The 26,186-nt window shown below is 41.0% G+C and overlaps 1 protein-coding gene across 2 annotated transcripts; it reads left to right on the top strand.

Annotated features, from left to right (window-relative positions):
* Positions 1–1,345: 1,345 nt before the first annotated feature.
* Positions 1,346–24,684, top strand: PFAS (phosphoribosylformylglycinamidine synthase). Of its 2 annotated transcripts, XM_001368204.5 has the most exons (28): positions 1,346–1,464; positions 3,330–3,485; positions 6,721–6,856; positions 10,845–10,950; positions 11,226–11,415; positions 11,557–11,662; positions 12,160–12,300; positions 12,428–12,552; positions 12,755–12,883; positions 13,558–13,689; positions 14,211–14,339; positions 14,971–15,044; positions 15,125–15,281; positions 15,611–15,672; positions 15,880–16,041; positions 16,537–16,653; positions 16,814–16,945; positions 17,404–17,634; positions 18,268–18,448; positions 18,616–18,699; positions 20,083–20,238; positions 20,434–20,553; positions 20,757–20,902; positions 21,004–21,214; positions 21,388–21,479; positions 21,822–21,936; positions 22,714–23,037; positions 23,387–24,684. In XM_001368204.5, the coding sequence occupies exons 2-28, from the start codon at positions 3,344–3,346 to the stop codon at positions 23,692–23,694; spliced, it is 4,008 nt and encodes a 1,335-aa protein (XP_001368241.2). In that variant the 5' UTR covers positions 1,346–1,464; positions 3,330–3,343; the 3' UTR covers positions 23,695–24,684. The 2 variants fall into 2 exon arrangements, with proteins under 2 accessions (XP_001368241.2, XP_056673521.1); XM_056817543.1 differs by lacking the exons at positions 1,346–1,464; positions 3,330–3,485 and adding an exon at positions 6,996–7,151 and having other exon boundaries at positions 6,719–6,856.
* The last annotated feature ends 1,502 nt before the right edge of the window (positions 24,685–26,186 follow it).

Below are 26,186 nucleotides of genomic sequence, written 5' to 3'. Positions count from 1 at the left end.
GGATAAGCTTTGGGGTCTCCAACCTATAAGCTAGTCCCAAAACTTGGTGTTCATCAGATCTCACTAGGCCACAAGTTTGGGATTCCTAGATGCCATGTTGACAATTTGTTTGAAACTTTTCTTCAAATGCCTTTTGATTTTTATTTTTTTTGTAAAAGTGCTGTGCACCACTGAGAATTATGTATATTCACAGTAATAGCCAGAGGGCAGTCATATCTATTCTTTTCAGGCCCTTAATTTATTTATTTTTGCCCAGTTTCAAAAGTGGCACATTTTGGTTCTCAACTATTAGTTTTGCTTTTTCTACTTTTAATTCAATTAATTTTTCCTTCAAGTACTTAGATGCAATTTTGGTCTTTATTCATTTATTCTATCATTCAATATTGACATTCTTTCATTACCTATGCTGACTTCAAACATGATGTCATATATCTTCTTAGAATGTGAACTCTTAGAGAGTAGACTGTCTTCATTTATATCCCCAGACTTAGGATAGTCATTTGCTTAGATAGTAAAAATGCTTTATTCATTCATTCTATTGTCTGTTTTCTCAGGCTTCTGTTTTATATTCATTATTCCTTATAAGTATAATAACAGACTTGATAGAGCAGTGTTTGTCATATGTCTCTTATGAATTAGCACCTTTTTTCCAGTCGTTAGCCACTACAAAGTCCTGCCCTTGACACTGGCTGTGTGACCCCGAAGTTATAACACTAGTCTAAGCCTCAGCTGTCTCCTTTGTACAGGAAAGATAATACCTGCAGTTTCTAACTCATAAGGTTGTTTGCAGGTTCAAATGAGAGCATTTAAAGCTCTGTATAACTGTTAGTTATTTCTATTACCTCTGTATAAAATGAGCATCTCCCCAATTACCTTAAAACTGGGTGTGTGGCTAGGTGGAGCAGAGAATGGAGTGAGATCACAATTGTTCAAATCCTCCCTCACACTAACTAGTTGTGGGGAAGTCGCTTAACCTCTGTCTGCTCCTGTTTCCCCATCTGTATAATGAGAGATAATAGCGCTTTTAGGGTTGCCTTGAGAATTTTTAAAAATTGAAAATTTGTGAAGCACCCGGGCAAGTCACTTTAATTTCCGTCTGCCTCAGTCTCCCCATAAGTACAATGGGTAATAGCACTCTCAGAGTAATTGTAAGAATGAAAAAAATAGCTATTTGTAAAGCGTTCTGTAAAGTTAAAGCGCGATATAAATGATTACCCAACAGGAAAAAAAATACTCAGAACTAATCAAGACTTGAAAAATACAGAGATTCCACTCCGCACACAGAGAAATGCCGCTCCAAAGGGGTCAGGGTGGTGGTGGTGGGGTGGAGACAGCAGGGGGCGGGGCCACGGGACCTGTCGCGAGACACATAAACTTCGCGCTTCTCAGGCCCCTCCACCGCTGTCCCCTTCCATCCCGAGCTCCGGAACCTGCTCGGTCCTCATTTGCAGTTCTTGACTCCCCGTGAGTAAAAACTTTGTTTTGTCTTCCTCCACTCTCCATTCCTGAGGCTTCCCCCGGTCGTGGTCGGGTATCTTTACTCTTTTGGTTGATATTCAGTGGTTCAGTCACGTCCATCTGCGTGACCTCATGGACCGCGGGGTTTTCTGGGCAGGGATCCTGGAGGAGTTTGTCGCTTGCTCCTCGAGTGTATTCTTTTGTTGGGCAATCGGAGGTCAAGTGACTGGCCCAAGGGGCACCCAGATTGGAAGTGATCCAGACTAGGTTATAATTCCGGTTTTCCTGCCCTGAGGGCATAAATAGCTGCAGTCTACTCTTCGGAAACATTTTACCCAGCCCCTTCCGCCCACGTGCTCTCCCCTGCTCGGTTCCAGTAAGTGTGCCTTCACCCCACGTGCTTGCCCCGCCGGGTCTGTGTGGCGCTCCGGGACCACTCTGGTCGTAATAGAATTGCGCTGAATGAATAGACGTGGCCCCTCCCTTCATGGTGTCTACGTCTTTTTCTTAGTTCGCTGGCGGGATGTGATGACGTGGGATGTGCTGAGGGAAAGGCTAGACGGCTAGAGTCCCCGTAGGCTTCTACCAGATGTGATCTTTAGGGCTCTGTCAGAACTCAGAATTAATGGTGTGGGTGAGAGGGGTTGTGAGAAGTGAGCTGTGTACAGTTTGGTTGGGGTGCGGAATGTAAGGTGGGAAGGTAGTTACTTTGAAAAGATAGTAAGGCAGAGGCAACTTGGTGATTTAGTGGAGAAAATCAGACTCTTAGATGGATGGGTCTGGGTTCAAATGTTACCTTAGACACTTTCTAGCGGTTTGGCCCCAGGCAAGTCACTTAACCCCAGTTGCCAGCCCTAACAGCTTTTCTGCCTTGGAACCCATACTTAGTGTCTATTGTAAAACAGAAAGTAAGGGTTAAAAAAAAAAGATAAGAAATAAAGTTGGCTATAATGGTGCTAGGTTCAGACTACCTTGAGTAAACCAGGTAGAGACCTGGGCAAGTCTCTTGTCAGCCTCAGTTTCCTCATCTGAAAAAATATAGATAATAATAGCAGCTACCTTTCCAGAGTTGTGGATAAGGTAAAAAGGTAAAAATTGAGATAACATTCAGTAAAGCACTTTGCAAATCTTAAAGGGTAAAAATGTAAGCAATTATATGAAATATTTGTAGGTGCATGGGAGGCACCCACATTTTAAAGTAGAAGAATAATGTGATTGTATCCATAAAATGGTTATCTTGTGGATTCTGTGAAAAATAAGAAAAGGCCATCCCTCCTAAGTACTCCCAGCAATGTATGCAGTGTTACACATCTATAGTCCCTTTCGAATTTTCTAAAGATCTTAGTTCTTTGAGAAAGTGAAAAACATACCAAAGTTAATTACCTGACTTTGGGTTTAAATGTTGACTTTGCTCCTGACCTTGAGCAAGTCATTTCCTCATCATTAAAATGAGAGGGAATGGATTAGATGCCCTCTGAAGTAATTCATTTTAGCTCAAAATGTAGCTCAAAAATCCTGTAGTGTGTACCCAGTAAGTGGTATTTGGTGCTATTTGAGGTAAGAAAAGGAAGCTGCCATAATGTATTAAGTAATTTGCCCAGGTTCACATAGCTAGGTATATCTGAGGTATATTTTAACCAGGTCCTCTCTACTCCAGGCGTGGCTCTTTATCCACTGTACCACCTAGCTGCCTCTAGAGCTTAAAATTTTTAAATGATTTCTCTAGCCCTTCCCTGACCTTCTGCTGTAATGTATTCAACCTGTCTGCTTCTGAAACTTTTCTTTGAGGAACTTGCCCTAAAATTAAAAAAAGAAATTACAAGGGGGATAATCAACTTTTCGTACACTTTTGTTTTGTAACTGATTTTCAGGTATACCTGTGCAGATGGCCCAGGTGCTTCGATTCTATGTCTGTTTTTCTGGTCATGAGGGAGCAGCTTCTAGTCACACCAAGAGGAAACTCAAGGAGAAGCTCACTCAGCTACAGGTTGTGGAGACAGAGCTATGCTACAATGTGAACTGGACAGGTAAAAGATCTGAATACTTGCCTGGGTTGTGAGCAGGGAGGAGGGATGGATCTGGATGAAAGGATTATAGAATTAGAACTGGAAGACATCTTAAAGGGCATTCAGCCCATCCTCCACATTTTACAGAGGAGGAAACCAAGAAAGCTATAGAGCCAAGGCTTGAACCTAGGTACCCAGATGGTTGGAAAGAAATCATCCAATGGATGTTAAAAGCATCAAGTATATGAATTCTGGAGAGATCCAACCATACCAATACGCAAGCCTAATTAAAAACAAAGTCTGGGGCTTACAGAATTTTTTTTTTTGGCAAACATTATATTCCCCTTCCTTGTTGGCCCTTTTCCCATTGATCAACAACAAAGCTAAAAATAGAACCTTCATAACAAATAGTCTAGCCTTTATTAGCCATATCCCAACAATGAATATCTTATTCTGCATTTTAAGTCCTCCACCTCTGAAAAATGAGTGGCATTTTTCATCTTTGTTCTTCTTTATCATTGCATTGATCAGAGCACTAAAGTGTTTTTCTTTATAATATAGTTAGTCTGCTCACTTTGTCATTTCATAAAGGTATTTTCCTTTGAAACTGACAATTTTGTCATTTCTTATGGCACGATATTATTCCAGTACTTTCATGCCATAATTTCTCTAGACATTCCCAAATAGATGGGCACCCACTTAGTTTCCAGGGTTTTTTGCTACTAACAAAAGTTTCTATAAATATTTTGATATTAAGAGATCTTTTTCTTTTGATCTCTTTGGAGTATAGACCTAGCAGTGGCATAGCTAGGTCATGAAATAGTATGGTAAGTTTTTGGACAATTTTCCAAATTTCTTTTTTTTCTTTTTTAATTTAATTTAATTTATTTCTGTCTCCTTTCCTCCCTTTCCATCTTGAACTAGAGACTTAGAGAAGGCACCATTTGACCTGTTTATGTGCACGCATGTATATATGCATTTTTTTATCAATTCTTTTTTTGGTGATGAATATTCTCAGTTATTCAAACAATATTGCTGATTTGGTATACAGTGTTTCCTTGGAAATCTATGTTCTAAAAACCCCAAACTTTTAAAAAATTAAATTAATATTTTTTTTTCCTTTAAGAAATGTTTTATTCTTTCCCAATTGCATATAAAAACAATTTTTGGAATTTTTTCTCTAACATTTTAATTTCCAAATTCTCTCCCTCTCCCTTCCCCTCCCCAAGATGGTAAGCAATTTGATATTGGCTATATATGAGCATGTCCTCATAATGTTATGGAAAAAGTCACATTACAAAAGTCATGAAGAAAATTAAATGAAACATGGTATGCTTCAGTACACATTCAGACTATCAGTTCTTGTATCATTGTATTGCTGAGAATAGCTAAGTCATTCACAATTGTTCATCATACAATATTGTTATTGCTGTTACTGTGTACACTGTTCTTCTGGTTCTGCTCACTTCCCTTTGTATCAGTTTGTGTAAGTCTGAAATTGTCCTGCACATCATTTCTTATAGTACAATAATATTCCATTACAACCATGTGCCATAACTTGTTTAGTAATTCCCTAATTGAAGGGCATTCTTCCCCCCTCCCCCCATTACCAATTCTTTGCTACTGCAAAAAGAGCTGCTATAAATATTTTTGTACAAATAGATCCTTCTCCATGGGGAGACCTAGTGGTCTTTGCTGGATCAAAAGTTACGCGCAATTTTATAGCCATTTGACGTAGTTCCAGATTGCTATCCAGAAAAGATTTACCCAGATTTCTTTCCAGATTAATCATGATTTCACCGTCAGTTGAAACCAGTGTGCTTCACTACCCCTAGCTACTCCAACACTTCCATTTTCTTTAATGGATATAAGGTGGAATCCTAAAATGCTTTGATTCACCTTTTTCTAATTGTTAGTAATTTTTGTAGCATTGTTTCATATTGTCTATAGCTTGGCTATACTATCACTTGAGTGTTATCCATATTTCTGTCCATAGATCTAAAAGGTAATTTCTTGTTTGCTCTTCCAATTTGCTTCTGCAATGACTTTTTAATATCTAAATCATGCATGCGTTTGGAGGGTATCATATATCTGGTATGAAATGTTGGTTTCTACCTAATTTCTGCCATTTTCAATTTTCCTGGCAGTTTTTGTCAAAATAGTGAGTCTTTATCCCAGCCCTGTAATTTTTTTTTTTTAAAGTTGGGAGCCTATTTGCTTTACCCAAACAATTTCATTTGCTTACAAAAATGACATTCACTTTTAAAAATTTTTTCTGTACAGAGCATTTTTATGGGTTCTTTGCTATGCAAACTTCATGCATCATATTTGTTTCTAATAAGCTACTAATAAGCTTTCTAATAAGTTTCTAATAAGCTACTAGTATCATTAAGCAACAGCAAACTTGGTTTATGATTCTAAAAGCACATTCTCCTTGTGATTCTGTATTACGTATATTCTGTGATTTCTTCAGGATAGCAGACAATAAAATGCAGGTGTGCAAACACAATATGCATTCATATTACCAGTAGAATAGACAAAACTGGAACTAGATTTTCTTGGTCAACTTATCCCTGTTCTCATTTATAGAATGAATAGAAAGTTAGAATAGGGTATGACAATGAAACTAGATAGGGTAAACAAACATTTGGCCCTTGGCAGTTGTCTTTCTATGACTTATTCTCTCAAAGTGCAGAGCTGACCTGCCTTGTTAGAACAAATTTCTTCATCCTGGAGTTTCTTCTGCCAATGAAATCACAAGCCTAATTAATCCCCATTTTATTGTTTGTTTGTTTTTAAAGGACTGCTCTGAATGAGGCAGCTGGGTAGCTCAGTAGATTGAGAGCCAGGCCTAGAGAAGAGAGGTCCTAGGTTCAGATCTGACCTTAGACACTTCACTTGACCCCCATTGCATAGCCCTTACCACTCTTATGCCTTGGAATCAGTACATAATATTGATTCCAAGGCAGAAGGTAAGGGTTTTAAAAAAAAAATTGAAGCACTGCTCTGTCTTCTTGGTGTTGTTACTTTGAGGGCAAAAAGAGTTCTATACTTAACCACTTCTATTTATTTAACTATATTTCTTTCCATAAATTAAAATAAAGCTTGGTTTTAACGATCTGTGTTATAATATTTAACAGTAAAATTTTAATTATTAAGAAGTAAACGGACAAAATTGGAAATTAAATGCTGAGACAATACCGGAGCCCCAGGGTTAGAATTCCTTCCTGAGGCTCTGCCTTCATTTTTTCCATAGGTGAGACTCTCCCAAGCCTCCAGGAGACAAAGAAGCTGGAATGGCTGTTTGGATGTCCCTTGGAGTCAAATGATGTGGCAAGAGAGTCTTGGCTTTTGTCAGGTCCCAATGACTTACTGCTTGAGGTGGGACCTAGGTGAGTTTAACCCATGTGTAAATGGTCTATTTTGTAAAGTACCCTGCCTCTTTAATTACCCAGCTCTCACTTTCTCTGCTTCTGTATCTTGGTATAATTTTTATCTTATTTCTTTTTCTCCCATTACTCTCTGGGGAAGATATCCAAACTTTTCCTAGTCTACCATCTACCACCACCTACATCTTCAGGAAGAAACTGAGGAGGAAGGACTATTACTAATAACAGCTCTTATGAGCTCCCATGGGCATTGGCTTCCATTGACTCTAGGCCAGAAGTCATCAGTCTTTAAGAAATAGTGAGCTAGGAGTAGGTTAAGTTGATCATATATTTTAAAAATACTAACTATGTGCAAGTTATGGGGAAAACTTGGTGGCGTAGTGCATAGAGTATCAGGCCTAAGGTCAGGTAGGTTCCTGTTCCTGAAGTTTAGATATGACTTCAGACACTTTATAACTGTGTGATCCTGAGCAGATCACTTAAATGCTCTTTGTCTTGGTTTCCTCATCTGTAAAATGAGCTGCAGAAGGAAATGGAAAACTACTCCAATATATCTGTCAAGAAAACTCCAAATAGGGTTACAAAGAGTTGGATGTGACCAAACAACAAAATTTTCAAAGTGTAGAAGTAAGCACTGAGAACTGTAATAAATGAAAGTAAAATGATTAAATCTAATTTTAATTAATTAAATCTAATTAATTTTTTTAATGAGTGTGGTACCATTTATAAAATTAACTCCCAAGTCAGGCGTCTGTTAGTAGCTCTTAACAATGAAGTTTTTTAATAAAAATGGAGATATAAGGAAATATAGGAAAGGGACAGAAAATATTACCTATCTAAAATAATACCCTGAGTTGAATCAGGAAGCCCACCAAGCCACCTAAGCCCTTGAGTGCATAACAGGCACCAGAGCTTTGGCTCAAGATCACCAGAGAGAGACCTCCCCTCTTGCACCACACCTTTTACTTCTGTCCCCCTCCATCACACACATAAAATGGGATCTAGCACATAAAATGGTATGCGCGGGGTAGGACAAACTACTTTACCCAGTTCATCCGACTTGATTTTCACATTCACATTTTAGAGATGAAGAAATTGAGTCTTGGAGAAGTTAGATGACTTCCAACTAGTATAAGACATCAATAGGAACTCAGGTGCTGGGGTCATAAAGACAAAAGTGAAACTCTTGTACTCCAAGAGCTTATGCTCTGTTGAAGGAGATAAGAAATAAATATCTTAGGATATATTGAAGAGTGCCAAAATGACATCATTGTTTTGGGTCAATGTATAATGTGTCCAACTGACTGATCAGACTGATAAGCTCAGAAGGCTCTATTACTAGTTAGGTACAAACAGCCTATATGAACATTTGGGATAAAGATATCTTTACATTTGTGTGTCTCATGTTTCTTTTGAGCTTCTGCAATTCTATTTTGTTCATAGAAGACAGCACTTTCTTTGATGTGGGCATGCCATGTGGGCAGGCTCGTGCCAGTGTCTCCCATGTCTCACAATCAGTACCAGAGTTCTTCAGAGTATTCTTGTATTGCATCTTCTGACCTCCATGTGAGCACTTACGTTGTGCAACTTCTCCATAAAATGGTCTTTTAGAAAAATGTGAGTTTGGAATTCTGACAGCATGGCCAGACCATAGGAGTTGCCCTCTCTGCAATAGAGTTTAAAAGCTTGGCAGTGAGAAAGCTGAGAAAGGACCTCAGTGTCTAGTACCTAGTATCTTGCCAAACATCTTCCTAAGACAATTCAAATGGAAGCAATTCACTTTCCTGACATGGTGTTGGTGTACTGTTCAGGTTTCTCAGGCATGTAACAATGAGGTCAGCACAGTGGCTCTGTAGACCTTCATTTGGATAGGCAACCTAATTCCTCTTCTCTCCCACATTTTGCTTCAGAGCCTCCCAATCACTGAACTAATTCTGTCAATGTGCATATCAGCCTCATCATCTTGCGTGTACATCCCGGGAAAGTATACTCCATTTGCTGTAACTAGTGGTTACATGTATGAATGGTGCTATGCTGGCTGGTGGAGTTACCCCTGTTTTCTTGGTGTTGATTGTCAATGTTGTGATCTCAGCCTCAAGGGGTACACTGAGTACACAATCATCTGTGAACAAGAATCATACACCAACAATCCCTCCACTTAAAATGTGTATATATGTATACTCCAACATATTTGTGTGTGTGTGTGTATGTATGTATGTATGTATGTATGTATGTATGTATAAAACAACAATCCAAAGTAACCAAGGGACACTGAACAATGAATGACATATTCCCCTAAAGCAGGCTTAATTAGGGGTGGAGTAGAGGTCTTCACATTCCTGATCTAAGTAGAGGTCTCACATTCCTGATCTAAGTTCCTTCATTGTTTAAAATGGGGAATGGTCTTAACCTAACCTTATGAAGTAGGGTCTGAGAATTTTTAAGGTTCACACTATGCACCATTTTGATCCTTTTGAAATAAATGAATTAGCATTACAGTTTATATATATTTTTCTTATGTATGATTAATTTCTTTATTAGTTATTATGAATTGGGGTTTCCATGCCATGAATCATGTCTGTGGGAACCACTAAAACTGACCATATTGTTAGAATGCCAAATGTACATAAATGCTTATGGAGATCTCTCATAAGGCAAAAGCTTACCTGGAGATCAGAAAAAGCAACAAGGACACTCTAAAGATCTCTCTGAAGAACTTTTTGTATTGATTATAAGACATAGGAGACACTGGCACAAGATTGTTCAGCATTGCCTTCCTACATCAAAGAAGGCCCTATGTTCTATGATCAAAGCTGAATCGCAATAGCTCAGAAGAAATGTCAGATGGATGAATTTAGAGACATCTCTATTCTAAATGTGATAAATAAAATGCCAAGCGATTGGGTTCTAGATAAAAAAAATCAATTTATTGATTAGGCTAGCAATAATCAACAAATTAATGGTCAGAAATCTCCTTCACTGATCAGAGTCAAATCAGTCTTAGATCATTTAAAAATACTGAAAGCTCATTATTTAAACCTCCCCCAGACAGCAAAAGACTCCTCTAATTGGTAGATATGTAATGAGGAGGTAGACTGATATTTTCCAGACCTACCTCAGTTATTTCATGGTGGTGGGGAAGTCATTTGCTTGGTCACAAGATTCTAATGTCCCAGATAATCCAGATAGAAAGATTGAGTTAAGAGATGATTAAGTTTTGACGTCCATAACTCATTTTAATGGAGGAAAACCCAAGGACGTAGGCAATATCTGGACATAATTGTCTGGAGCCAGTGTACAAATTTACAAAGTTCTGTCTATAAAAACAGTAGGAAAGACATTAATCCCAGTTTTTCCTATTTTAGAAGATGCTCTGGAACAAGGAATGAAAAGATATTTCTAAGACTGAACAAAAGTTCTTTGAATTTAGGAAAAGCATTGTTACAGGTTAATAGTAGAAAGCAAATATTACAGTATTAAAATTAATCTTTCTCCCTGTGGTAGAGTAGTTAAGTATAGTTACCCTTGGAAGGAATGGACAATTGGGAGAAATGTGGCAGGAGTGTTCTTTGTGTCATATTCCTACCCCTCTCAATAATCTTGGCCACTTTGCTTATCCAAATAATTTTTTGTGACACTTCTGGTATTTGTATTTAAATAATAATCAACTTTTGATTCCCAGGGAATAATGGGAACCATCTAATTTGATAGAAGGGAGGATGGGCTGTGGTTTTGGAGGATTGTTTTAAATTGGTGAATTTTTAGCCCTAAGTAGATTACTTGTTAGAATTTAACTTCAGTGTATATGCCTAGAGTATATTATGATGTTGCTTTAATAAACTCTGAAGATAGTGATGACAAGGTCAAAAATTGTCAGATTGACTTGGCAAGGGTTGTAGCATCCTTCTTATAAAGGTTTCAGATTCTTCAGGGGGAACCCAGAGATACTTGACCTTGGTACTGTTTCATTGTCCTTCTCAACTTCTCTCAGGTTGAACTTTTCTAGCCCAGCATCTACCAACATTGTGTCTGTGTGCTGGGCAGCTGGGCTGAGAACTGTGGATCGCGTGGAGACTACTCGACGTTACCGGCTCACTGTAAGGAAATAATAGCTTTGGAAGAAGGACTAGTAAAGGGAATTGGGAGAAAAGGATTATGAGAATAAGATAAACAAAGTTATATTTTATTGAAATAATTTGCTGTAGTAGAGAGCAAGCCTGACTTGAAGGATTTGAGGGGAGAAGGTACATCCTCTACTATTTATTTCTCTTCCTACCTTATTCATGCGCGCTTGTGTGTGTATGTCTGTGCCTGTATCCCTTTCTGTCCCCCTCTCATTGTTTATCCTATTCTCTCTTTGGTTTTCCTTTAGTTTACCTCTGCCCCTTCAGCTGAGGAGAAGGCTGTTGCATTAGCTACTATCCATGATCCGATGACAGAACAGTACTTCTCCCAGCCTATTCAGACCTTCTCTACAGGAAATCCCCCTGCTCCCTGCAATGATCTCATTGACATCCTGACTGAGGGAAGAACTGCTTTGGAGAAAGCCAATAAAGAGCTAGGTTTGTATATTAGGTGGGATCTGAGTATTGGGACATCCAGAGGTGCCATTGGGGAAGAGGGAGAGAGAAGGATGAAATACCTGGGGAGGGTGGACAGGAAGATTTGGGCTCCAGGGGTTAGCAGTCTGGTCTGATCCCTAGGCTTGGCCATGGACTCCTGGGACCTGGATTTTTACACCCGTCGCTTTCAGGAGCTGAAACGTAACCCCAGCATGGTGGAGGCCTTTGACCTGGCTCAGTCAAATAGGTAAAATGAGCTGAGGCAGTTGTAGTTCAGAAAGGAAGGGTGGGGTCTGGTATTGGTATTCCATCTCCAAGTTATGGAATATTATATTAAGGAATCAGGCTCTCAGAGAATCCTTCCTATAAGGCACCCCCTCTCAGTCTACACTAATGGTGGATCTGGAGGAGAACCCAAAAAAGAATGGCATTCTCTGAGAATATGTGGATAAGGTGTTCTCTTCACTAATTAAGGATATCCTCAGAAATATATTCTAGTATAAGCATTCTTTGAAGTCATGTTAAATTGGGGAGGGGGTTGGAGATGATATACGAAATGAAAAATAACAGCAAAAAAACCATGTTGAATGTTTAACCCCTTTATATTTGATTAGGCTAATGGGATGTCTCAAATTTCACAGTAGAAAAATGAAACCTTAAGAAGGATTTTAATTGGAAAGTGTCTGCAGACTGTTCAAATTCTTCATTGTTTTGCCCCTCCTCCCCATGTTCTCTCTTTTCTAGTGAACATAGCCGTCACTGGTTCTTCAAGGGTCGACTTTGGGTAGATGGGCAAGAGCTGGAGCATTCATTATTTGATGCCATAATGAGTACCCAGGCAACTTCTAACCCCAACAATGTCATTAAATTTTGTGACAACAGCAGGTAAGGGTCAAAACTGGGGAAAACCAGAACTTCCAACCTGAGAACAGGGAGGATTTTTTTGAGACAAAGGATGCTTTTGTCTCAGTATCCAATTGAGGACTGTGTCTGATGCTTCCTTAATTGTCAGTGCTATCCAGGGTCAAGAAGTACAATCCCTGTGCCCTGAGGACCCTTCCAAACCCAGCTGTTTTCAGGAGAAGACAGGGATAAGACATGTCATCTTCACAGCAGAGACCCACAATTTTCCCACTGGTGAGCTGAGAACCTTAGGGATGTTCAGTCCTGGGTCCTTTAGAGAGAAGCATGAGTTGGGTGGGATGATTTGCCATTTGGGATATATTATTTCCTAAAGAGAGAGATCACTGTATAAAGAAAAGAAGAACTAGAAAACTAGACTCCGAATTCCCTGGAAGACTGGCCCCTATATTTCTTCTTTGTCTCTCCCATGCTCTAGGTGTTGCTCCTTTCAGTGGTGCCACCACAGGAACTGGTGGCCGGATTCGTGATGTACAATGTACAGGCCAAGGAGCCCATGTCGTGGCTGGCACTGCTGGCTATTGCTTTGGCAATCTTCACATCCCAGGTCTCTTAGAGATAAAAATTCCTTATTGTACTTAATAGTTCCTCTGTTCTGGTAGACATAGGTCTGTTCTCCTTTAGCAAAAGAGAATGGTTTGTCCCTTGCCAAGTTTCATGGGAAAGTCCTGTAGTGGATTGGCTTTCCGTTACTGGTGGTATTTATTCTGTAGAGGGGCATGTGGAGTTCAGTAATACAGTGTGTCCCAAAAATCTTAGTGCAGTTCTAAGCTATTATATATTAGCTTTAACATTAAAGCAAATATCAAATTAGTACTTTATCATATTGTGTACTAATATTAAATTAAAACTTTAATAACTTTAAGATTGCACTAAGACTTTGGACTTTGTGTTATATCAACAGCCTATGGCTCAAATCCATATTCTCTCTTCTAAGTAGGAGAATTATCTTAATGAGAAAATTGTGATTTTCAGTTCTCCTTCCAAATGTACTAGGGAGATTAAAATGAGGTAGAGTGGTCAACACACAAGTGATATCCCTATACTTTTCCTTCTCTCTTCAATCGACCAGGCTCTGCACATGACCCTTAGAGTCTACAAATACTCTGAAGTGTAGTGGTGGATCTTTCTGACCCAGCTGATTCTTTACTATTCCCTAGATGGGAAGCCTCTGCCAGTCTAGTGTCACAGGTATTCTTTCTTCCTCTGTAACCCTTCCAGGCTATAGTTTACCCTGGGAAGATCCAAATTTCCAGTATCCAAGGAACTTTGCCCACCCTCTTGAAGTTGCAATTGAAGCAAGCAATGGGGCCTCTGACTATGGGAACAAGTTTGGGGAACCAGTGCTGGCAGGTAAGGCTGATGGGTTGGTCTTACTCATTACTTAGATGAATATTGGGTAAAGTAAGAGAGCTAGATTCGTAGCTTAAGGATGGAGGAATGGGAAGTGGTAGCCAGATTGTTTGTCCACCAAGTTTGAATGGGAAGAGCCAGGAATGTATTATGTGGTTATAGAATTTAAATGGCATTTTAAGGTTCACAATTTATTTTCCATGCCTTTTTCATTTGGTCCTCACAGCTAACCTGTGAGGAGCTATATGAATTAATTGTCCCCATTTTACAGATAAGATGAGGTAAAGGCCTTATTATTATTAGCAAGATTAAGTGCCTGACCCAAGGTAATACAGCTAATAAGTAGATGGAGGCAGGAATGAGGTCCTAGTCTTACTGACTTGGAAGTATTGTTTCCATTGTGCCATGATCATGATCCCTTTACATCCTTGAGAGGACTGAGGGCTTTTAATTTGTGCTGCTGAGGAGTGTGGGAGCTAGGCAGTCTTCATTCTCCTCCAGATGTCTCTTGTTCCATCTAGGCTTTGCCCGGTCCCTGGGGCTCTGTCTCCCAAACGGGCAGAGGCGGGAATGGATCAAACCAATCATGTTTACTGGTGGTATTGGATCCATAAATGCTGAGCATGTGAACAAGGAATCTCCTAAACCAGGTGAGGTCTTCCTTTTGTGTCTACCTCTATAGAGTATAGGTCTTAAGGAAGAAAAGATTTCACTCACACACATACACACACGTTAGAGTCCTATCTCCTAAATGAAGTGGGGTCTTTTAGGGTCAAAGTCTAAGAGCTCAGGGGAATCATCATCTTTTGCTCACCTCTGTTACATTCTTGTGGAAAGGTACCACTTTCGTTACATATTCTCTTTCTTCCTCTTCTTGTTTTCCCTTTCCTTTGCCTTCATTGTGTCAGTGAAGGGAAAGCATGGGATAGTGGACCGAAAACTAGCAAGAACTGGGTTCAAATCTTTCCTCTGACATATGGCACTTAACTTCTCTATTATGACTGTAAGTTCAAGAGAAAGTGCTGGTCTGCATTGGTAGAGGAAATTACTTAGGAATTCCCTCTGTTGACATAATTATAAGTGTAGTCACCTACTCACTCCCCATTCCCCAGTTTTTTACTTATTACCTGCCTAGTCCTTTTCTAGCCCACAACCTTAGTTCTTTTCTCCTTTGTTCCTGGGCTGGAGGAAGGACTTAACTTGGATTCCCCATCTTGACAGATATACCTTGGTATATCTCTGTTCTCTAACCCTGGCTCATCTCATTTTCCTTGTTCACAGGCATGGATGTTGTGAAAATTGGGGGGCCTGTCTACAGGATTGGGCTTGGAGGTGGAGCTGCTTCATCCATCCAGGTGAGTAGGAAAAGGTAAAAGCTGTGGATTGGATGTCAGGGTGCACAGGGATTGAAATCTTTGACCTTGCCCCCACATAGGTTCAAGGGGACAATGCTAGTGACCTAGATCTGGGAGCAGTGCAACGGGGTGACCCTGAGATGGAACAGAAAATGAACCGGGTAATCCGAGCCTGTGTAGAAGCTCCTGGAAGGAATCCTATTTGTAGCCTCCATGACCAAGGAGCTGGTGGCAATGGTGAGGAATTATGGAGTGGAGTATGAAGCTCAGAGCCCTTTCTCCCAATATTGCCACCCAACTTTTTTGTCTTTCCTTCCTTGCAGATAAAAATTTTAAGCCAGTAAAGGGAATATATGCCTCTCTGCAAACCTTAAAGTATTATACAAATGCTAGCAATTTAACTATGGTTGTAGTTGTGGAGGGATGAGAAAGGTAGAGAATATGGAAATGAGCAGGGAAAAATGGAAATTAAGGTTAGGTAAGTAAAATTAGATTTGCTATTGAGACCCTTAATCTGGATGTCTGTATACTTGAGTGCCTGTTGTCTGAGCCTTCCATTCTTTTAGGAAATGTTTTAAAGGAGTTGAGTGATCCAGCTGGAGCCAGGATCTATACCAGTTGCTTTCAGGTATGTCAAATGGACCCTAGAGGCCCATCTTAGGCCTTTACAAAATTTGAAGTTCCATTACCATGTTATATATTTATATACCCCCTACAATTGTTCCAGGTCCCCAACCCCAGAAATTGAAAGAAATCTGAGGGGGTGTGAGGAGAAGAAACAACCTTTACTTTCTTTAGCCCTTTAGTTCCACCTGACCAACTTTTGGTTTTATAGTTGGGGGACCCAACATTGAATGCACTGGAAATCTGGGGAGCTGAGTACCAGGAGTCAAATGCCCTGTTGATGAGATCTTCTCATCAGGATTTCATGAACCAAGTCTGCTCTCGAGAACGATGTCCTGTCTGCTATGTTGGAACCATCACAGGGGATGGACGGGTAAGAAGCCTGGACAGCTAGCAGTGGGGATGAATTGGGGTGGGGTGGGGTGGATTGCTTGTAAGGAAGGATGGATTAGAGTCTCAAGCTGGATGGGATGGGTCAACCTAGAATAAAAAGCACAGTGACAATTGTAGCAACTGGGGTAGGGAGAAAAATGTTGGACCTACATCAGGGAGACAAGACACATCACCTTAGTTTTCTCATCTGTAAAATGAGGACAATAGCAATAGAACCTACATCACAGAGTTGTTGTGAGGATCAAATGAAATAAAACGTGTGGCTCTTTGCAGCCTTCAAAGTTTATGTGCTGCATATAAATGCTAGCAATTATTACATGGGAAATGCTTGTTTCCTAAACAAGTATGAGGGAAGCAAAGAATAAGAGGAGAGAATAGAATGGATGATGGAGGTAGAATATGGATTTAGTGGGTAAAAGAAGTCTGATCCTTTGTGGAGTTCAGTATGTTGATCTTCTATTTTCTCTCTGTCTAGATTGTGTTAGTAGAAGACCGGAAATGTCTTGTGGGGAAACAGAATCATGGGGATGCACTTCCCTCAACCCCTGTGGACTTGAAACTGGACTGGGTGCTGGGGAAGATGCCCCAAAAGGTGCTGAGTTGAGAATAGTTGACAGCATTACCTGGAAATCCCTGAGGCTGTCTCCCTGCCTATAACCCTGACCTCCCGTCCTCCTTACACCCATCTGACTCCCCTTTCAAGTTTTTGAACTCTTGCCTTATTTCCTGACCTCCATATTTCTCCCTTCCAGGAGTTCTTCCTTGAGAGAGTCCCCTGTGTTCTGCAGCCCTTGGTTTTGCCCCCTGGGTTACGTGTCCTTCAGGCTCTGGATCGGGTCCTTCGGCTACCAGCTGTGGCCAGTAAGCGCTACCTTACTAATAAGGTACTTCCTGCATTTCAGGGCCAGCTTTGAAGGGGCCTTATAGGAGAACTGTGAGCTTTGCCCAATTCTCTACAACTTCAGAGCTCTAGGCCTTCTTCCAGGCAAGGGGGAGGAGATGGTATGAGGAGGATGATCAGTGGTGGGATTTTTAGCAGAGGAACATCTTGCAAGTGCTTTCATCCCACTCTTAGGGCCCATGTGACTGATCTTAGCCTTCAAGCACCAGGGGTTTGATAAAGGGTTGTACCAGTTTAGTTGGGGTCATTTCTTCTTTCCCTCTCACTCCTTCCAGAGGTTTGGAGGCCTCTGTTCTTAAGTTCTCTCTGCTTGCCCCTTTTGAAGGTTTTTTTACTCACTTCAGAGCTTCCTAACTCCCTTCTCCCCACCCCTCATGAATCACTTTTGTCTCTTCCTGGATGTCTTTGACTTGTCTTTTAATAGCTCATCCTGTCCCACAGGTAGACCGGTCAGTGGGTGGCCTGGTGGCTCAACAGCAATGCGTGGGACCACTACACACACCTCTGGCTGATGTGGCAGTGGTGGCATTGAGTCACAGGGATCTGGTGGGGGCAGCCACAGCTATAGGGGAACAGCCAATCAAGAGCCTGCTGGACCCCAAGGTGGCTGCTCGCCTGGCTGTGGCAGAAGCCCTTACCAACCTGGTGTTTGCGCAGATTACTGATCTTCGGGTGAGGTTCTCAGCTCTATAATCTATAAACTATATAATTATATAGCTATATAAGCTATATAATCTATAATCTATAATCATCCTGTCCTACCTTCTATTCCTCAGTCTTTTTCCTCTGTATAAAAGGAATTCCCTTCCTCTCCCCTCACCCCTCTCCCTTTCCAGGGTTGTCAACTTACTTCCCACATCCCATTTGGGTGTCTGTGTTGCCTGATGTGTGGGCATGGAGAATAAAAGGGGTGTGGTGCAGGGCACGTATGGTCTCTCTTTCCTTGAATGGTGGCTGTGCAGTATTCCGAGAACCATGCTGATGAACCAATCATGTGGCCAGGGAATTAAGTTAGAAAATAGGCTTTAAACCTATACCTATCTGCTTTCTTTATTTCAAGTGATTATTAATAAACTATGGAAAACTAAGAACCTGGTGTTTTCAATTTAACTTTTAACACCTCACTGGCATTTCAGTCCCCACTAGATGTTTCCCTACAAATACCAGTTTCCTAATTTCCCTGAATCTTATACCTAAACAGTTTCCATTCACATAATTATCCTTGTCCCAGCTCACTACCTTTTCTTTCTTCCCTCATATCCTAGTTTTCTTTAAGCCTTACATGTTATTCCTTGTCGTACTCAGGATGTGAAATGCAGTGGAAACTGGATGTGGCCAGCTAAGCTTCCTGGCGATGGAGTAACTCTGGCAGATGCCTGCATGGCCATGGCAGCTGTCATGTGTGCCCTGGGGGTAGCTGTGGATGGTGGCAAAGACTCCCTTAGCATGGCTGCTCGTGTCGGAAATGAAACTGTGAGGGCTCCTGGTGAGATGGCCTTAATAGGAAAATGCAAAGTAAGGGGAAGTGGGAAGAGCTCAAAAGCCTAGGAAAATGAGTAAAACAGAGAAGAGAACCCCATATGGAAGGGGGGAGGGAGGAAGTGATTTTGTGAGAAGCTGAACTCAACTTATTTATGTCTTTTCTTATATTAGGATCTTTAGTCATTTCAGCCTATGCTGTTTGCCCTGACATAACGGCTACCGTGACCCCAGATCTCAAGAACACTGGAGGGCAAGGTATTACCCTTTTTCCTGGAAGCCTAAAGGTCAAGTAGGTCACCCTTCTCTTTTTAAGAACCCTTGACTTCTACACCTGGAAAATGGGGAAGGGGTACATGCTTAGAGTTGTGGCCTTTGGGGAATCCTCATTTATATTGACAGTATTGTCCTATACTGGAGTTACAGTGAGTTCAGGGCCAAATGGCTCAGTATATCGATAGAGAGCTGACTTTGGGGCCATGAAGACCTGAGTGTTGGTCCTACTTCTGACCCATGTAGCTATATGATCTGGTCACTTACCTTTCAACATTCTAGGCTATTCTTTTTTTTTTTAATTTTTAAATAATATTTTATTTGATCATTTCCAAGCATTATTCATTAGAGACAAAGATCATTTTCTTTTCCTCCCCCCTCCCTAGCCGAGCGTGATTCCACTGGGTATCACATGTGTTCTTGATTCGAACCCATTGCCATGTTGTTAGTATTTGCATTAGAGTGTTCATTTAGAGTCTCTCCTCAATCATATACCCTCAACCACTGTAGTCAAGCAGTTGCTTTTCCTTAGTGTTTTTACTCCCACGGTTTGTCCTCTGCTCGTGGATAGTGTTTTTCTCCCAGATCCCTGCAGATTGTTCAGGGACATTACATTGCCACTAATGGAGAAGTCCATTACGTTCGATTGTACCACAGTGTATCAGTCTCTGTGTACAATGATTTCCTGGTTCTCCTTTCGCTCTGCATCACTTCCTGGAGGTTGTTCCAGTCTCCATGGAATTCCTCCACTTTATTATTCCTTTTTGCACAATAGTATTCCATCACCAACATATACCACAATTTGTTCAGCCATTCCCCAATTGATGGGCATCCCCTCGTTTTCCAATTTTTGGCCACCACAAAGAGCGCAGCTATGAATATTCTTGTACAAGTCTTTTTCCTTATTATCTCTTTGGGGTACAAACCCAGCAGTGCTGTGGCTGGATCAAAGGGCAGGCAGTCTTTTATCGCCCTTTGGGCATTGTTCCAAATTGCTAGGCTATTCTTTTAAGACTCTAGGTCATGGAACAACTAGGTGGCTCAATGGAAAGAGAGTCAGGCCTGGAGCTAGGAGGTCTTCAGTTCAGATGTGGCCGCAGATACTTTCCTATACCTGTGTGACCCCAGGCACATTTGCCTAGCTCTTATTGTTCTTCTGCCCTGTAACTGATACTTTATTCTAAGACAGAGGGTAAGAGATTAAAAAAAAAAAGACTGGGTCACAGAGAAAGTGCTGATGTGCATTGGTAAAGAAATGTCCTCATCAGGAAGTTGTCTATACAGATTAAATCACAAGTCCAGCCCACTATCCCTCTCCTTCTTTAGATTTCTATTGTTTCCTGCCCTCAGACTTCCTTAATTTTTTAGGACGTCTTTTATATGTGCCACTGAGCCCTGGACAACACCGACTGGGGGGCACAGCCCTGGCTCAGTGCTTCTCCCAGCTTGGGACAGAGCCTCCCGACTTGGATATTCCAGAGAACCTTGTTTTGGCCTTCAATGTTACTCAAGGGCTGCTGAAAGGTGAGTCCAGGACACAGCACTGAGGGCCTGACCCTTAGCTTAATGAGGATAAGAAGACTTACTCTTGAGGGTCTTTCTGTTACATCTTTATCTCTTCTATTCTGTCATTTCCTGACTTTTTCTCTGTGGTGGTGAGGTGTTAGGAAGAAACCAAATGAGCCTGAGACAGATGGCCTCTTACCCTTTCTTCCCTAGACCATCTCTTGAGTTCTGGCCATGATGTCAGTGACGGAGGTCTCATCACTTGCATCCTGGAGATGGCATTTGCTGGGAATTGTGGGATAGAAGTGGACTTGCCCTTTCCTGGGACTGATGGTGAGAACCTCAAGTGTCTAAAAGTTTAGCTCCCAACTCTTCCCATTTCTCTTCTCAGTCCCTTTCTGGAATTTGAGCTTTTAAGTGGCCCAACCCTTGTTCCTTTTCCAGTTATCTTATGCTCAGCTTCTGTTCCATTGACCCTTTTGTTCCCCATTTGCTTCCATTCCCTTACCCCATTGGTTTCCTGCATCTATTACCAGTGTTGCCAGTGCTTTTTGCAGAGGAATTGGGTTTGGTACTTGAGGTACAAGAGCTAGATGAAGCCCAGGTCCAGAAGCGCTATCAGGATGCTGGCCTCACCTGCCTTTCCATAGGCCACACAGCTGGAGATGGCCCCCATGCTGTGGTAAGTAATTGGGAAGGAGCTGGGCAAGCTGGAGGTTTTAGGGCTTGGGCCCCCATCATGGCCTCAATAGCCATTACCATTTCTGTCTCTCTCCTCCCTAGGTTCAGGTGGCAGTGAATGGAACAGTTGTTGTGAAGGAGACAGTGGGGCAGTTACGTGCATTATGGGAGGAAACAAGTTTTCAGTTGGAGCGATTGCAAGCTGAGCCAAGCTGTGTAAATCAGGAGGAGGCTGCATTGAGAGAACGGAAAGGACCCCGCTACAGCTTACCACTGTCTTTTTCTACTAAAACCTCTGTTCCCCATGTACCTGGTGAGATTAGAATCTGAATACCTAAATTCCTGGGGAGGGGGGAACCAGAATGGGAGATCTGGGGGATAAAGGATAGATGCTTGGCCTGTTGAGTTGAGGTGGAGATAGGGGGAGGGCAATGATAGCCAGATTCCTTAATCAGTCTTTGAGTTTGTTTCTGTCTCTTTATCCAGGAGGCCCTGCCCCTCGAGTTGCCATACTTCGGGAGGAAGGAAGCAATGGAGACCGAGAGATGGCAGATGCCTTCCATATGGCTGGGTTTGAGGTAGGCCAAGAAATGAAATATTTAACTCCTAAAAGAAAGAGCTGGAAATTAGAGGTGCCAACCCTAGGAATCCAATTTCTTTTAAGTCAACTTATTTATTTTTAAAAGATAATTGATTTTATTTTCCTAATTATATGTAATTTTCAATTTTCAATTAAATTTCAATTTTCAACATAAAAGTTTTCTGAAATTATAAGATTTAAATAGTCTCCTGCCCAGGTGGTAAGCAATTTGTTCTGGGTTATTATGTATTATCATGAAAAACATTCTTCCTTATTGGTCATTGTTGTAAGAGAATAAAGAACCCAGTTTCTGAGGTGACTCTTATCCTTCCAACTTCAGGTTTGGGATGTGACAATGCAGGATCTTTGCTCAGGGGCCATTGGACTGGACACATTCCAAGGTGTGGCCTTTGTTGGTGGTTTTAGCTATGCAGATGTCCTTGGGTCTGCAAAAGGTCAGTTTATTTAATCTCCCTTCTACTGAGATCCCCAGATTCCTTTCTTTAGTAAAATGTCCCAATCTTCCTTGGAGTCAGATTTAGTCTTTAACCTTATCTACTTAAGCCGGATAAAGGTGAAGACAAGTCTAGTAATTGAACTGATAAATTCATGTCTTTGCTTCTACCTGCTCTCAGTAAGTGGTGGTAGATGTCAAGAGTAGCAGTAAATATACTGGAAATAAAGTCAATCCTAAATCATCCCTAAACCATTAAAGATTCCTGTCTCTGTTTTGTCCCTCCTATTTATGATACTTCCTAATTCATAAACATTCCCTGTCTTTGGTGACCTTCTGTATTTCTTTCTTTTTGTTTTTTAACATAAACCCTTACCTTCCATCTTGGAATCAATACTGTATATTGGTTCCAAGGCAGAAAAGTGGTAAAGGCTAGGCAATGGGAGTTAAGTGGCTTGCCCTTGGTCACATAACTAAGAAGTACCTGAGTTCAGATTTGAACCCAGGACCTCCTGTTTCTAGGCCTGACTCTAAATCTACTGAGTCACCTAGCTAAGTCACATGAACCTATTTCCATGTTATTCATTTTCGTAAGCAAATAATCTTATAGAACCAAAACCCCCAAACACCACATACCCAAATAAACAAGTGATAAATCACCATATTTCTTTTTTTAAATTATATTATGAATTTGACAAACAGCAAACATGAATATTTATTTATATAAAGCTTCCATCTCCTTTCCCTAATGCTTGTCTTTCTCCCTCTCCATCCCCAGGCTGGGCAGCAGCTGTGAACTTCAATGTCCATGCAGGAACAGAATTGCGACGCTTTCGTCAGCGAACAGATACTTTTAGCCTGGGTGTTTGTAATGGTTGCCAGCTATTAGCTCTGCTTGGCTGGGTTGGGAGAGACCCTAATGAGAATGAGAAAGACCCTACCCCTAATACTTCCGACACTCAGCCTGGCCTTCTCCTTCGGTCTAACATTTCTGGTCGCTTTGAGTCAAGATGGGCTACAGTGCGTGTAGGGCCTGGACCAGCTCTTATGCTTCGGGGAATGGAGGGTGGAGTGCTGCCAGTATGGAGTGCCCATGGAGAAGGTAAAAGTAATCAGAAGTGAGTGGTCCATAAGGTGATTTTTCATGACTATGGTGAGGGTAATGATTAGGACTGGTAGAAAGGGACAATCTAGACAGAAGCTTGAAGTGTTGATAGGAAGGGAAGACTGGTGGAAAGTCTTATTGGTATTAAGAAATGGAGACAGAAGATGGGAGCTGGATTGGGGAAAGGAATAATGAGAAAGTAAGGCCTGGAACCAGAATCAGTGAAGCTGGGAGGGCAAAGGGCCAAGCATGAAGAAACCCCAAAAAGGGACAGGGCTAGATTGAAATCCAAGGTTATCAGCAGATGAAGGGACTCTGCACTGACACTTGCCCCTGGTTCCCACAGGTTATATGGCTTTCTCATCCCCTGGACTCCAGGCTCAACTGGAAGCAAAAGGCTTGATCCCACTCCATTGGGTAGATGATGATGGGAACCCTACTGATCGCTACCCTTTAAATCCTAACGGCTCTCCGGGTGGTGTGGCTGGTGTTTGCTCCCAGGACGGCCGACATTTGGCACTCATGCCCCACCCTGAAAGAGTTGTGCGGCCCTGGCAGTGGGCATGGCAACCACCTCCATTTGACAGTCTACCTACTTCACCTTGGCTGCAACTTTTCATTAATGCCCGACAGTGGTGCCAAGAAGGCTGCTAAGAACAGAAGGAAGAATAAGATACCTTTTGGCTTGCTCTTATTTTCTTTATTTTTTTCTTATCAATTACATGTGAAAATCTTCACAACATTCCTTTTTTTTTTTAAACCCTTACCTTATGTCTCAGAATTAATACTGTGTATTGGTTCCAAGGCAGAAGAGCAGTATGGGCTAGGCAATGGGGGTTAAGTGATTTGCCCAGCTAGGAAGTGTTTGCGACCACATTTGAACCCAGGACCTCCCATCTCTAGGCCTGACTCAATCCACTGAGCCACCCAGCTGCCCCTAGAACATTCCTTTTAAAATTTTTTTGAGTTCCAAATTCTCTCTCCCCTTCAGCTATTTAATATAGATCATACATAGGTGTTTTACATATATATTCAAATGGAATTTGAAAGTGTGAGGAAATGTCAGGCAGCTCCTGCAACAGCTTCTCTGCCTCTGGTTAAGCTTCAGCCCCACTAGTAGTCTTTACTGGGCCATCAATTTCTCCATTATAATAAAGTCTTTTTAAAGACTGCTCAGAACAGCTGGCTATATTGCCATTTTCCATTTTTGTAATTACTCTCAACCCTTTGATTCTCTAGGTAGGGGAGAGAAAAAAGAAAAAAGGGAAGATCCACCCAAAAAGGATGTATACATTGAGTCTAGATCCAGAGTATCTGAATGGATTGCAGAGAGCCTAGAAAGTTGCTGTTTTTTAGTCCTTAGCTTTACAGATAAGGAATCTGAGGCAAATTGTCATTAAGTGACTTGCTTAGGGTCACAACAGTGTGAGACCAGATTTTTTTTTTCAGATTAACTGTAGAGACAGTAAACAAAATGTATTTTATTTTAAAAGAACACATGGAATGGAAGTGTTTTTGAAACAAAGATAGTTAATCACTGCTTTTAAACTTCTTTGTGAAGTTTGTGAATGCACTTACCTGTTTTGACCACACTGTATGTTCTCTTGATTGTGAATAAAACATTTATTTTGTTCTTTCCTTTCACATTTTAAGTGCCATCGTACTTCATACACCAAAATATACATAGTAACTAGTTTGCCAGTCTACACAATAGGCAGGAACTTTGAGGCCAGATTCAGACTCAGAGGGTGAGTCTTTTTGACAATATCCACTGTGCCACCTAGCTCTCTGGAGAGCAAAAATGAAGAATCACCATATACCCCTTTTTACTTTATTTACTTTAAAATTTTAAAAATATTTTTCCATATTTATGTGATTCATTTCTTTCCCCCCATCCCCGAGGTGATGAGCAGTTCCACTGGGTTGTACAAATGTTATCCAGTTCCACTGGGTTGTACAATAGGTATCACTTGATACCTATTTTCATTGGCCTCAAATCACATACCTTACATATACATGTGATGTGATATCATGTTTTGCTTTTGCATTTCTACTCTCATAGTTCTTTCTCTCAGTGTGCATAGCTTTCTTTCCCAGAAGTCCTTCAAGAGTGTCCTGGCTTATTGCATTGCTACTAGTAGCAAAGTCCATTAAATTGGATTGTTCCTCAATGTTTTACTTTATGTGCACAATGTTCTGGTTCTGCTCATTTTGCATCAGTTCATTGAGGTTTTCCCAGTTCACATAAAAGTCCTCCAGATCATTCCTTTGAGCACAATAGTATTCCATCACCATCATATACCACAATTTGTTCAGGCATTCCTCAATCAAGGGACAACCCTTTTCCAATTTTTTGCCACCACAAAAAGTGCGACTGAATATTTTTGTACAAGTATTTTTCCTTTTCTCTTTGGGGTATTTACAAAATGAGTGATGGTGTGCCTAGGTTGTGCATCAAGACACAGGATGTCCAAAGGAGGGAAGGAAACCTGTCGAATGTGTCACAATTTATTGGAACTTAAAAAAAAAACACCTTCCATCTTAGAATCAATACTATGTATTGGTTCCATGGCAGAAGAACTGTAAAGGCTAAGTCAATGGGGGTGGGGTGGGGAGGGGAGAGTGAAGAGATTTGCTCAGTCACACAGTCTAAGAAGACTGGCCAAATTTGAACCCAGGACCTCCCATCTCTGGGCCTGATCACAAGTTTTGAGTTTCAGAATGAGGCCTTTCACCAGCACCTGAAGAGAACTAGGGATCTCTGGCCTCAGAAACAGCTTGTTCTCATCAGGATCCCCTCCTTTCAGAATTGTAGGAGCATCAATTTAGGGCTAATGAGGCTTCTTGGGTCATTTATTCCAGTAATACATTTTTACAGCTGAGAAAACTGAAGAGACCCAGAGAAGCTAAGTGACTTGGATGGTCTACTACTATATTCAAAGTATAACACTCATTGAAACAGGCTCTCGCCATCCTAAAAGAGCAAGAGAATTAATTTGAAAGTTGCTAGATTTAATTCAGAGAATCCATGAAATTCATTCTGAATTGTGTTATTTTTCTACCTGTAGGATATAACTTTCATTTTTGTTTTTGAATAATTTTAATACAGTAAGTGCTTAATCGAGATTTTTTTTATTGACATCTTT

Source organism: Monodelphis domestica, chromosome 2 (genome assembly GCF_027887165.1).
Source record: "Monodelphis domestica isolate mMonDom1 chromosome 2, mMonDom1.pri, whole genome shotgun sequence".
NCBI classification, from domain to species: Eukaryota; Metazoa; Chordata; class Mammalia; order Didelphimorphia; family Didelphidae; genus Monodelphis; species Monodelphis domestica.
Note: the sequence above shows the minus strand (reverse complement) of the source record. Positions and strands in the feature narration are given on the sequence as shown.

Bases quoted from the DNA above. Each gene is read 5' to 3' on its own strand.
- PFAS (XM_001368204.5), top strand. From the start codon at position 3,344: ATGGCCCAGGTGCTTCGATTCTATGTCTGTTTTTCTGGTCATGAGGGA. The intron at 16,654-16,813 runs GTGCTGAGTTGA...TCTCCCTTCCAG, and splicing joins TGGGGAAGATGCCCCAAAAG to GAGTTCTTCCTTGAGAGAGT. The intron at 21,215-21,387 runs GTGAGATTAGAA...CTCTTTATCCAG, and splicing joins CTCTGTTCCCCATGTACCTG to GAGGCCCTGCCCCTCGAGTT.